General features: G+C 39.6%; 1 protein-coding gene across 1 annotated transcript in view; it reads right to left on the reverse strand.

The window, feature by feature from the left end:
- The window catches only part of LOC132114002 (AF4/FMR2 family member 2-like), a 216,862-nt gene that overhangs the window by 147,325 nt on the left and 55,027 nt on the right, over nt 1–14,510 (reverse strand). The window contains exon 3 of the mRNA XM_059522111.1: nt 494–1,342. Coding sequence (XP_059378094.1) covers nt 494–1,342 — 849 coding nt within the window. The remainder of the gene's footprint in view (nt 1–493; nt 1,343–14,510) is intronic.

Consider the following 14,510-nt stretch of genomic DNA (forward strand, 5'->3'; position numbering starts at 1 on the left):
ACATCAAAATAAAAGCCATAAAAAGTAAAAAACACATTCACACATCCCTTCACTGTGGAGAACAATTGTATCCAAGATAAAGATTCATCTGCAACTCACAATGGTCTTAAAGAAGGACACTCAATATCAAATTGCTGAGGTCAGAATTTCACTCCGTTCTAAACAGTAAAGCTACAAAGAAAGTGATCTTTAAACATGCAAACAAGAAAACTTCCTTGTAGAGTAGGTAAGTTAGGAAATAGGAAAAGGAAAATAGGAAAGAAATAGGAAAGCCTGAGGTTCATTAGCTGATTAATAATTAGGCACTCCATTATGTCAACACCTCGTTTTGCCAGGTCTCAATGCAAAACAGACCTAGCCAGGGGAAAGTCAACAGAGCCAAGCCTATCTGCTAACTGTTCCTGTCCAACCACTGCATCTAAACGAGAGAAAATTATTACAACATCTGCAGGAAGCCTGCCCTTTGACTAAAACGATAAACGGTCACACTCACCTCTCCAGATTGTGGCAGTGTCAGCTTAGGAATTTTGCCCTTGCTCCCAGCCATACTGCTTTTGGTATCCAGCAGACCTCCAAATGGCACACTGTTGTACCCTTCCACCAGCTCCACAGGGGGTTTGAGTTCTGGGGAATCATTGGGGAACTGGTCTTGGCCGTCCATGGGCCTGACATAGGCAGTGGGTTTCTGCTGCACAGCACTGCTGAGCTTGCAGTGGAGGCCTTGGGGGAATGTCGGCGTCGAGAGGCCGCTAGGGAGCAGGGACGTAGAGGCCATTGGCGAGTTCGATCCATGGGAGCACAGATCCTGCTCAGCAGGAGACTTTCCAAGGCCAAGCTCGGCTGTGGCTGGTCCTTGGCCAGACTGTGCCTGCTTCCTGTTGGAGTGAGATGAAGTTGTAGGTCCACTAGGATTTGGACTTGAGTCCTCATGGTCCTGATCATGTCTACTAGAGGTCTGCTCATGACTGGAGTGCTTCCCCCGGCTGACCGGTTGAGCGGTCTGGGCACCACTTGAACCGTGACCCCCTCGGGACCATTCTGATGAGCGTGACTTTTTGCCTTGAGGTCCATGTACAACACTAGAGCCCGGCAAGGTGTTGGCAGGGGGTGGGGGCATGGAGATGCTGTGACTTCCAAGTTGGGAGGGAGCGGCTCGGCTCCGCTGAGCCTCAGGGAAAAAGCATGGCTGGTCGGGTTTCTCCACTGGAGTCTGAGGAACGGAGTTCTTAGGAATGCCGACAAGTTGACTCTGGTTGGAATGGCTAGTCAGGAGCTCCTTCATTTCATCGTAATTTCCAAGTGTGTTTTGGACCCGGTTGGCCAGGGCATCTCCTTTGTTAGTCTAAAAGAAAAACAAATGTATATATGAAACATCTGTATAATTAAATGCCGTCATTTTCTTAACAAAGGTCTTTTAAATGAAAAGTTCACCCTATAATTAACATAAGCACTTTATGACTTGTGCACTACATTTACAGTCTCCTCAAGTCAATGCAATATCTTTGTGTGAATAGCAGATCTAAATTTTAGATATTTACTAATAATAATCACCTTCACCACAACCCTAAATCAAATATGATACATATGGAACAGGTTGGACTTAAACAATCTCAAACATCAGTGGTTGTATTTGTGTGTATATATGTATATATATATATATATATATATATATATATATATATATATATATATATATATATATATATATTAAAATGACAGCATATGGATTTGAATTGACATGAAGGTGCTTAAATAAGTATAGAAGTTTTCAATCTTCAAAAACATTCAACTGTATGGCAAATGTCAGTTGACTGTATTTTAAAGATAAAATATAAAGATAAAGACAAAACATTCCACAACAAAGCAAGAACTGCATAACACACAAAAGTAACACTCCAAAACTCTGTGAGTGTGAATGCCAAGTCAAGGAGTAATTTAGTGTGTTCACAGAACCCTTCTCAGTATGGACAGATCTAAAGAGTGCGTTTGTCAGTATAAAGAAACTGAGAATTTATCATGAGCTTTAGCTGACTAGACTATTAACATAGTTTTGAGATGCACGCCAGCTCTCCATTTGATGTTAGTCAATATTTATGAAACCCAGCAACGTGTGATCACAGAAATGGCGAGATGCTGTATTTAGAATCTATTCAGTATTTTCTATTTTTTTTACGCCATTCCTATCTGTGCCTGTGTGCTGATCTACATAAAATGATATTTGCAAATGTCTCCTGAATTTAGGGCGGCCAGAAAGATACAGTATTTTCCTCTCCAGAAATGTCTGTCCAAAACGATTCTGCTTTTGCTCACAACAAGAGTCCATTTTTATAATAATCGTCATCTTTCAGATTGCGTGGCGCATCATTAGTTGCACAGCGTTCTACAGAAGAGAGATACACACACAGACACTGATTATTTGCATAAACAATATTTTTCTTTACAAGGCTTCTACCAGCACCCAAATTTTAAAGAGTCTGAATGTAGAGGTAGTCAGTAAATAACTAAATGCATGTGTGTGCTTCTCTTGCACACTGATACAGTTAAATGCTACGTTAATCCCAGAAAGCAAGAGTAGAGCGATAAATCTATTAGCCTTCTCCCTTCATTTCACATGTAATTGCTACATTAATAACAGTGCAGCTCTTTTAAAATGCAAATGCATCTGTTATGGCTTTCAACAACATAAACAGTCAATAAACAAATAATGTTAAATGATCCACAACCAGCATAGTGCATTAAAGGCTGTTAAAGCAGTGATTATTGCACTGGACAGTTAACATGTGACCTTACACACAACAGAGGATCTGATTCTAGATCTTCTCAGTCTGACCTCTGACCTGCTAAAGCCTGAGCACTAATGTCAGCAATAAAACCTTATTGACTATGTGGTTGTTATTCAGAGATTCATTATAATGCCAATTCTGAATTAAGAGTGCTGTTTTTGGGCAGCACTTGGATGCCAATGTGTGCCCATGGCTCTGCTCTGGTGGTTTTAGAGTAAAAGTTCTGAAAGGGACACTCTTGAGTGATAGGAGTGCGTGAACCTCCCAGACGAGGTGGTTCGGTCAATGTGAGGGAAAATCCATCTGTGGCTCACACAAAGAGCTGTTGTGTGAGCTCGACTGCTTGACTGAAGCATGGGAATGCTGGACCGCAGCCAGACATGCATTCTTTACGGCAGCTCCAGCTCGGGGGAAGGTGAGAAAGAGAGAAATGCTCTCATTTAATGTTAATTGCTGACATTTTACGTTCAAAGTTTCTTCAAATTATGAACAAGCCATTTATGAATGATTAATAGTGTACTGACGTTGACGGTTACAGCTTTTACTAGCTAATTAATGTATTCATTGGAATATATAAACACTTTAAAATGTCTAGTAGTTTTAGGAGAGGTTTTAGGATTTACTACATCTAAAATAAATAAAGTAAAAGAAACACATAGGAAACATATTTTAGAAAGAATATTTTACTGTCTTGTTTTCGGCATAAGTGCATGTTCTTTATAAAATAAATTAAAACAATGAATGAATGAACAAAAGAATAAATGAATATCCTCCAGATCAACTTGTAAGAAGGAAAAAAAAACTTTGGAATATAGTTTCTCTAATATTTTATCTAATATATATTTATTTGTTTTTTTTCTTAGTTATGTGAACAGTAAGGGACCATTCCATTTTATCATTTTGCAATCATAATGGGACCATTACTTTCTCTAAACATGTAAACAAAAATAAACGTGTGTGTGTGTGTGATTGTTTAGGTGGGACCAGCAGTTTAAAGGCAGTTTAATGGGGTCACATTAAAAAGACACTGTGTATTCTAGAGATTTGGGTACTTGGGCTATTCACACGCACAATGAGTCTTTGTTTTCTCTCTCAAGTGCTGGCCCTTTCCAACTTCATCAAAGGATCCTCAGTATTTGAAAAATTTTCCTTTAATGGATGTTACCAAGAACCTCAATAAACAATCGGTTCAATCGGTTGGTAAAATGAATCAGATGTGTTTAGGAGCAATTAAGTCTGACATGCTTGATAGGAATATTAAATGACTGACGAGTATCTCATCATGCAGTGGATTTGCATTGGCCTGATTTGAGTTGGGAATTTCCACATTCCCATCAGCGATTTCCATGGCATATGTCCAAAAACGTCACCTCTCAGCAAAGCGGGAGTTAAAAAATAAATAGAGGTTGTAGACATTTTGTAAGACACTGTTAAGTGTCATAAATTACTTGTGGCTTACAGGGTGCAGACAAAAATCTCTGATTAACTTGCAGTTTGCCAGAGAATGACAATATTCAGTCACATGACTGGTTCTTTGATGCCAGGTGCTTTTTTTTATAGCAAATAAATTATTTGAAAATTCTTGGTAAATGCTTGTAATGAATGCGTTCCATGCACATTTAAAAAATGTTATTGATACTTTTGTAGATTTTATTGACACTTTTGACCAGAATGGTTATGTGATCTCCTAAAACATTTAGATGGAAATACTGCTATTGACTCAACAAAATGATGTGAGTTTGGGGTGGATCACTGGTGGACCAAATGCTTGAAAACCTGTTTAAAAGTCATTAGTAGTAGTATTGCTGCTCTGATTTAACACTCAAACAATATAATCTTAATCTAATCTCAAAATAGCATTTCATACTAGATTAAAGATTATGCATAAAGTTATAATAGTCTGTCTATCCATCCATGCATCCATTCATCTATCAATCCATTTAAAATAAGAAAAGCAACCTTCTACTTGAGCTTTAATTTAAATAATTTAATTTGTGTGTCATTAAAATCTGCTGGCATTTATCAAAAAACTGGAAATACATATATGCTTTTTTCTGTGTATTTTACTTATTTGTATGTTTTTATAAAAAAAAATGTATTCGTTTAGTCCATCATCATCATTGCACATCACTTTAACGCGGTGCTCTGCTACACTGTTACAATCGGAGACCCAGTGAAACACAGGATACGAGAGATTCAATCGCAGTAGGGTTTTAATGGGTAATCCAAAGAGAAATCAACAAGCAAGGGTCAAAACCAAATATCCATCCGAACAAATAAATAAATAAACAGGAGTTGGAACAGGAACGGGAACAGGAACGGAAACAGGAACTCGGAAGACGAGGAACTCGGAAGACGAGGAACTCGGAAGGTGAGGAAACTGGGTGATGGAAGGAAAGGACTCCATGCAGACAAACAGAAAAGGACTGGTTAATATAGGGAGGATAATGACTAACAAGTGAAGACACCTGAGTGCAATTAACAGGAGTGCAATTACTGTGATGAAGGGACAAGGCTTAGTGGGAATTGTAGTGCCTACGGTGAGGTGCCTATGGGGAAGTGAGACCACTAGTGGAAACTCAGGGAAACAGAGATCAGACTGCGAGACATTACCCCCTCCTCCACGGAGCAGCTACCAGATGCTCCACCCGAACCCAAGAAGAGACCAAGGAACACAGAGACCAGGAGGGAGGTGGAGCGGCGGAGGACTAGGGGGAGGGACGGAGGGCCAGGTAAAATGGGGAAACAGAGACAAGAAATGCAAAAAACAAAAATAAGGAGCCCAGGAGGGAGGTGGACCGGCGGAGGTTCAGGGGGAGGGACGGAGGGCCAGGTCCATAGATGGAAACAGAGAGAAGAGGAGCAAACCAAAAAACAAAAACAAAACAACAACAAAACACAAGTCAAGGAAGGACATAAGACCACCACATCCGTGCGGTCGAGACAGAAGCCCACCAGGGCAGCGCAGAAGACCACCACATCCATGCGGTCGAGGCAGAAGCCCACCAAGGAAGGGCTCATGAAGATCAATGGTGACTTGCAATTGTTCATGAAGATCAATGGTGACTTGCCTTTGCCCATGAAGAACACTGGTGACTGGACCTTGCCCATGAAGATCATTGATGACTTGCCCTTGCCCATGAAGATCAATGGTGACTTGCCTTTGCCCATGAAGAACACCGGTGACTTGACTTTACTCTGGAGTGTCAACGGTGACTAGCTCTGACTCTGGAGGGTCAACGGTGACTTGACCTGACTCTGGAGGGTCAACGGTGACTTGACCTGACTCTGGAGGGTCAACGGTGACTTGACCTGACTCTGGAGGGTCAACGGTGACTTGACCTGACTCTGGAAGGTCAGCGGGAACCTGACTCGACTCTGGAAGGTCAACGGGAACCTGACTCAACTCTGGAAGGTCAACGAGAACCTGACTCGACTCTGGAGGGTCAACGAGAACCTGACTCGACTCTGGAGGGTCAACGGGAATCTTACTTGACTCTGGAGGGTCAACGGGAACCTGACTCGACTCTGGAGGGTCAACGAGAACCTGACTCGACTCTGGAGGGTCAATGAGAACCTGAATCCACTCTGGAGTCTCAACGAGAACCTGATTCGACTCTGGAGGGTCAAATGTGGCTGTCATCCTGTGCAGAGGCGCTGGACAAGCAGCCATCTTGTGCCATGACTCTGGACCGGCAGCCATCTTGGGCATTGGCGCTGGGCCGGCGGCCATCTTGAGAAGTGGCGCTGGGCTGGCGGCCACCTTGTGCTGTGGCACTGGGCTGGCGGCCATCTTGTGCTGTGGTGCTGGGCTGGCGGCCATCTTGCGCCGTGACGCTGGACTGGCGACCACCTTGTGCTGTGGCGCTGGGCTGGCGGTACTCCTGTTTGTAGACCCCAGTCTAGAATCGGCCATCCCACCGGGAGAGACAGGTGTGGCTGGGGTATTCCACGGAGACCGATGTTGTAAGTAGAAAATTAATTCCCAGGACCCAAACGCGTCCAACTGTTCCATTTCCATGCGAGGTACCGGTTCATCCAGACCGGTGTTGAAAATTTCCTTAAGGGCCGCCTCATTATATCCCATACCCTCCGCCAAGGTCCAGAACACAAGTGCCATGGCACCCACCTCATTGCCCTCTTGGCGGAGGGTGGTTAATTTTAAATATTTCGCCCTCAGCTCCACCATATTGGCTGGGGAACGGGAATGAAGTCCCACACCGCTGGATCTCGACACGGATGGAGTCCTTCTGTTACGATCGGAGACCCAGTGAAACGCAGGAGACGAGAGATCCAATCGCAGTAGGGTTTTAATGGGTAATCCAAAGAGAAATCAACAAGCAAGGGTCAAAACCAAATATCCATCCAAACAAACAAACAAATAAATAAACAGGAATTGGAACAGGAACGGAAACAGGAACTCGGAAGGCGGGGAAACTGGGTGACGGAAGGAAAGGACTCCATGCAGACAAACAGAAAAGGACTGGTTAATATAGGGAGGATAATGACTAACAAGTGAAGATACCTGAGTGCAATTAACAGGTGTGCAATTACTGTGATGAAGGTACAAGGCTTAGTGGGAATTGTAGTGCCTATGGTGAGGTGCCTATGGGGAAGTGAGACTACTAGTGGAAACTCAGGGAAACAGAGACCAGACAGCGTGACATACACTTGACGTGCCACTCCTTCTTCTGATTTGAATACTCTCATCTGATAACATGGATGCAAAAAAAAAGAAATTATAAAAATAATACACTGCTGATGCTTGCCATGTGTAACATGCATTATGGATAAAGTTACACAAAATACAACTTGTATAAAGAGAGCTTTGAGGACCGACCTAACCTGGGGTGCGTTTCCCAAAACCATAGTTGCTAACTAAGTTAGCAAATTTGTTGGTTGCAATGCAATTTCCCATTGCCAACCAACTAAGTTGCTAACAGGTTACGAACCCCTGTATAGTTCCCTTTCAGTCAGTCACTCTCAACTTCACATCGTATGACCGAAGAATTGAGATCACAGTTCGTCGGTCATCTGACTTGACGTCTGTTCCCTCCTTCAGGGAACAAGGGGTTACAATACTTAACCAAGACGCTACTTATAGTTGTCTCTGCATATTCTTCTGCTATAGGAATAAGTACAATATCTAACACACTGTACTACTTTACATTAGAAGTAGACTGTTATCTCTTGTTTGACATGATGCATGAGTGTGTGTGTGTGTTTTGTGACGATGTCCTCATGAAATAAGCAATTAAATGTTCATTTATTCTTAGATTATCAGTCATTTTTCATTTGTAAAATAATCAGAGTTCATTATCCATACAAATCTAAATAATGTATATTATATGTGAATCTGCGGACGTCATAAGATAACGACGAAGATGGTGACGTCTTGGGGGACAGCCCAGTCACCTTTATCTGGATGACGTGCTCTGCTGTCGGAAGTTGAGGTGGCTGTCAGAAGTCAAGCCAGTGAGTGTACCTTGCGGAGCTCCGCTCGAAGTCTCCCGCGATTTATTGTTTTATCTGTGGCAAAAGTGTGGATTGTCTGCGTTCTAATCAATCACGCTCTGGATCATTAAAAGGAAAACATGTTATCCTCGTCATTGTGTTAATAGCGGATGGACGTTTAGACGCTGCAGGGCTAATAGTACGAGTGAGCAGTTCTAAAACCTGGGCGGAATTGACGGATTTGGAGCCTCCAGCCTTTATACTCACGTCTGGGAAGTTCCAGCAAAACGTGGACCAGACTAATAAAAGTAAACGGAGTTGTGAGTACACTACTAGGCCAGTTCTGATGACTGTTTTTCAAGTGACTTGACTTTTTGACTGTTTTTTTCATCGGGGAAATGTATTTATATATGTTCTCCCTTATTGACTATGGGAACTATATGTATTAAATTGTTGGAATTAATGCTGATCTTGGGACTTGGAATAATTTTGTTTCTTTTTTGTAGCTTTGTGGCGGGTCAATTTGTGAACTAATTTTAGTTTTTCTTTTTCATACTCAAACCAAAAAGTCCTTTTTGAGACACTTGAAACTGTGTGGTATTTGTTAATATACATATTTGAATGAATTCTAGTTGTTTGTCATATTGATTGTAGTAGTGGTCTATTTAAGAGAGTTATTATTGCATTGCAATTCTTTTCTCAAATAAGTGAGGGGTTTTGTGAAAGACAAACCAGACTGCACAAGACCTTTGAACGTTTTCGTAAACTGAACTAAATTAATGAGAGAAATCCTGTCTGGCACCCCAGCATAAAAGAAAACAACCCAAATCAAAGAGTGTGCGAAAACATTACAGTTTGTGTCTCTGTGTGCGTGCTGTCTGACCTTGACAAGTCATTGGCAGTCTTTACAAAAGAGCCTTGTGCTCATCTGCTGCGAGCAGAAAGCCAGAAAACCAACAACTGCGATGGTAATGAAGGTGGCAATACCTCCAGATCTCAGACAAATAGCATCAAAACCTCAACAGCACTCAAATACTAAACCCACACAACACACATTTCTTATTTTGAAGGACGGTACTGTCAGGAAAACGTCTTTGCAATAATTCAATATTTCTTTGCCAGTATATGTACCCTGTCTGGATCACACAAAGACAGGAACAGCAAACAGCAGTGGTCTACAGAGCCATTAATGCTTCGGATGAAGGATCGATGCTGAGTCAAAAGAGAAAACTCAGACTACACATCATTTAAAATCAATAGAAGACTGGTTACAGAGGAAAGGAGAAAAAGAAAGAGAATAAGTATGGTGAAATTCGATCAGGAAATTACCTTACACTTTTCTGACAAGAAATAGCTCCAGAAAAAACTAGGAAATGACTTAAAATTAAAACTAAACCTGCTTAGATGTGCTTGTTCATTTGTGCAAAAAGGAGAGGCAAGAGGCAAAAAAGTCTTTATGTTTGCATAAAATCTGTGTACAAACATTTTCAAATGCAATGTATATGGAAATGCTTACTGTATATGGAAATGGTTTGAGTGCATTTTATTTAAATTACTAAATAAAGATTCCCTCATTTAGAATAATTCGGATTCATAAACATAAGGAATTTTGCATGAGAATAGATATTTTGTGCAAAAAGTATAAATTATTAATAAAAGCGGTCAAATGTCTGTCTTCATAGTATAATACTCAGACTCTGAAACAACTTTCCTTTCAGGTTGATGTCACATTTATCATTGCTTTGCAGAATTTCGGGCAAAATCCAGTCATTTCAACATGAATCTGTGCAATTAGACATTTCACATTAGTGGGCAAAAAAGTTCTTCATGCAGATTTAGCTTTTGTTCAAGTTGGTCATAGCTAATTGGTTTAAAACTGACTTTTGTGCTTTATAAATCACAAAATGTTACAGTTGAAAACATAAGTTTGTTTTTGCTTATGAAATTTTGCTAGAAACTTTGCTAATGTGGTTTTATTTTTCGACCCCTACAACCATCTGTTATATAGAAACTACTTTTCATAATCTAATCAATTCCTGATAAAATCAAGGATTTAAGTTCTGTTTGACATTGGCTTCAATGTTTATGAACATAACAAGCATCAAAGCAGACATAATTGATGATGACAAAGTTAGTTGTGTATTTGTACTGCATTCATTCATTAAATAGGAACAGAAAATATGAAATTATAAATGAATGAGGCCCAATGCATGTCTTCATAATACAATACAATGTCTCTGCAACAGCTTTCCCTTCTGACTAATGTCACCAAGGTCCCATTTACAATCGCTCTGTAAAATTTCACTAATGTCAATACGAATCGACATAATTATTAAGTTCTGCAGGTCGAAAAAGTTCCTTGGGCAGATTTTTTAAGAGTTTTTAAGTTGAGACCATTTTTCATTATCCAATTCAACTAATGAATAAATAAAAACAACCTCTGTCCTAGATTTTTATTTAATTTTTTTTTTTTTTTTTGTGAATTTTGAATTTCCATTTTCATTCAGAAATGCCTCGAATTATAGAAATAAAATTGGTTGCAAGTTCCGTTTGACTTCGACTTTAACATCTTTAAAGGTTGTTGCATCCCTTAACATCAATCATCCACAATAACACAAGTGTTAAAGGCAGACATAGTTGATGATGACGAAGTTCAATGTGTTTTTGTACTTAATTAGGAACAGGAAAAAGCACTGTCGCCAAGTGAACCTGGTGGCAAAAATATGGCAGCCATAACAACAATTCCTAGAGTCGGGCTACTGTAAATACACACTCGAGCACAACTTCAGATCACTCCAGAGATCAAACATTAGACTGATTTTATTCAATTCAGACATACTAACCATTCAACACGATGCAGATCTAACCATAAAAATAACCTGATAGGAAAAAGAAACACAAAAACAAGGCATTGTGCAAACATGCACAGGTAGATGTCTATTCGCCCATTTAATGCATTTGACTCAGCAAGTTGCTTGTGGTAGAGAGTAATTTAGGAATATTTGCCTTGGGGCAAAAAAAAAGAAGAAGAGAAAAGTCTCTTGATGACTGGGATGGTAGAAAACTCTTGGAGCCCCTCCAGATTTCTGACCTTGGCTGGCTGTAAGCTTTTAAAAAGCATGTCCAACAGGAGCGAAAGGTCATGAAGGGACACTTGGGGGGAAGGTTGAAGCACCAGCGGTTGTCAGGGGCACTCCAGTTATGCCGTTAGTACCACTGGAACTGCTTTGAAGGTGCAAAGCGATCTGGGATCCAGTAAATTAGTCTCAAATAGCTGTTAACGGCACAGTTCCATTAAACAGGATTTAGGAGGATTAGCTAATAGCAGCCTTAGATGAGTGGTCGGGGGTGGAGGGCAGCAAAGAGTGGTTGGCGAGGGAATAAAAAAACGAAGTGCTCATGTCCTAGCTCTTGTGAAGAGGAAGGTTCGAATTGACTTACTACATGGAGGAATCCATGTGGTTGTTAAATATTTAGTGCAATTTCAGCTATTTAAAGTTTTGGAGGGAAATGTTTAAAGATGCGGTATGTATAATTGGCAGCTATTGGTTTAAATTAGTACTGCAGTCCAAATTCAAAATGTTGTTTGTCCCGCACCTTCCTTCTCAGACTCTGTGCTCACACAGGTTGCCAGATTGAGGACAAAACAGGTACAGGCACTATTGACAATAGAAATTGACGAGCCTTACACTGTTGATTTATCAGTGTTTTAATATTCCTCTGGTCACAGAGATGTTTTGATGGTTGACAAGGCTTTTTAGGTCGAGTAGAATCTGCAGTCACTGACACAGTTCATTTGCTGACTTCCATGACTGCAATATGCTGTGTTTTCTGGCAACTGGCAACCCAGGGATATTGGCAAAATAGTTGTGGAATCACCAGACCAAAACAAAAACAGACATTCCGACACAGAACTCATTTCAAAGTAGAATAACTGACTGTAGCATTGTATTTCATAGAAACAAGTATGTGAGCTTAGCATTTGTCTTAATTATCTGCAAACATGTCATGATTTTTTCATGTTTTAGCAAAATCAAATAAATTACATACAGCACCTTAACTTTCAATCATATTTTGAGGGCATATTCATGTTTACGTGGCACTTTTCTTGGTAATCTATCAAACATTGGATCGTCTTCTGTGGTAAGATGCTCTCACAGTGCTCCTGTCTGGATCCTGCATTGTGCTCTGCTTCAGCAGCTGCTTTGAGCTCCAAATCCCTCTCACATTTGACAGGACATAGTGTGGCTCACTGACTGGAGTCAGGTTCAAAGCACAACACATCATTCAGGAGTGTGATGCAACCGCACAGCTGCAGCGAGGAATGCTGGGACAGCACATTCCTGTGGTCCAGGAACAATTACATTTTCTATGCAAACTCAGTCAGAAATGGTTTCAGCCTCCATTTGTCAAGAGTACTTTTTCACCCCAGTAGAGTGTTTATGTACAGTACCTCCAAAATTGAGAATAAATGTGCCTTAATTATGTATGAATTTCATTGAATTGAAAAAACAAAATGTCACAACAAATGATATATGCAAATGAGAATTGTATTTATTTATTTATTTATTTTTTGTAAAGACTATTAGCAAACTGGAGTCAATTTGATTTATCTAGTGTGTGTTCCAATTTAATACAATTCTCATTATATTCTATTTAGAATACAATATTTTTTTTTATAAAATTTCTCCTATCAAACATACATTAATAAATGTCCTTGTTAACTCACAGTAGAAAAAAAAATATTTCATGTGAAATCACTAAAATTAACAGAACTAAAACTGAAATAAAAGTTGAAGTAGAAACAAAAAAAGTAAAAACGAATAAAAATAACAAAAGCATATAACACAATTACTAAAATTTTCACTAAAATTAAAGTTAAACCAGAAAATATTAATTAACATAATATTAGTATAGAAATAATAATATAATTTATTTATTTATATATATATATATATATATATATATATATATATATATATATATATATATATATATATAAGCTTATGTCTATTAATATAGACATAAGAACACTTCTAGTAAGTTAACTCAGAGAGCAACTGATGCTCCCTGTTTTCATGGTGCATTCTGGAAATTTCTAGGAAATGAACATTTCAGTGCATTGGACAGCTCTAGAAATGCCTTACTCCTTGTCCAGTGCACTAGTGTACTGAGACAATGGGGGAATTCAGTCAGAATGAATTGTGCCCATTGATTGTGCTGTTAATTTGCATGTGCTGTCTGTGTTGTTTTTGTGCCCGATTCACTAAAGGAATTACACAAATCAAGTTACGATGCACATGCACCCACAAAATTAGTGCCGAATACAATTTTCACGGCACAATTCCCCATCTTGCAGTGCAAGATTACGAAGGATGCAGCAGAGCACACAATCCAACTCACTTGGTCTGTACAGCACCACTGCGATCACCTGAATCAGCTCTGCTGAGAAAAACACTGAAAGTGTGCACACTACAACTCAGTCTGCATATATGCCTGTTTATAATGTTTTTCTCCATCATTTGATGAATAACTGCCAATATCAATAGAAAATATAAACAAACATCTCTTTTCAGTGGAAGTCGTTTGACCCCTGCTTTCCTAATAATAACACGCTAATTGCGGCAAGCAAATAGCACTGTGCTTCATGAATAAATCTATAATAAGTCAAATTTACACAAAAAGAGGCTTGTTTGTGCTGATAAGAATGACAATGATTTACTCCAGACTCCTGGTGGGTTCTCAAGGCTCAATTGCAAGGTTTTTGCTTTGCATTTTCGCAAACAACTGGTCTTGGTTTGATTTGAGTTTTGCTCTCTAAAGCAATATTTTAAATGTGTTTTACTGTCCAAAAGCCTTTTGGTGCCACTGTAGTTTCTTGTACAAATAGCAAAAAGATTACATGATAGAGACAATGGATTTATTAAGTTTTTCTTCTTTTCTGTAGACTGACAAGTTCAACATTGCAGACAATCTCCGAATTTTTCATTACCACAAACACCTTGCGCTTGCTCACTAGGGATTTAGTCTTGGCAGAGACCAATATCATTTCAGAGACCAATGATATTCACATTAAAACCCTGAGCAAAAGCTCCGCTTACAGCTTCGACTTGACGTCAGCACCGACCCAATTTTAGCTTTATATATGTGTGGCTGAAGTTTTTTAGTGGAGAGCTCTGATGAGGCAACTAATTTCAGAGGCTAATAGGAAGAGGTCTGGACCAGATGAAGATAAATGGCATGTGTAGAGCTGATTAGAGAAAGAGAGACAGA

This window comes from Carassius carassius, chromosome 33 (assembly GCF_963082965.1).
Source record: "Carassius carassius chromosome 33, fCarCar2.1, whole genome shotgun sequence".
Taxonomy (NCBI): domain Eukaryota; kingdom Metazoa; phylum Chordata; class Actinopteri; order Cypriniformes; family Cyprinidae; genus Carassius; species Carassius carassius.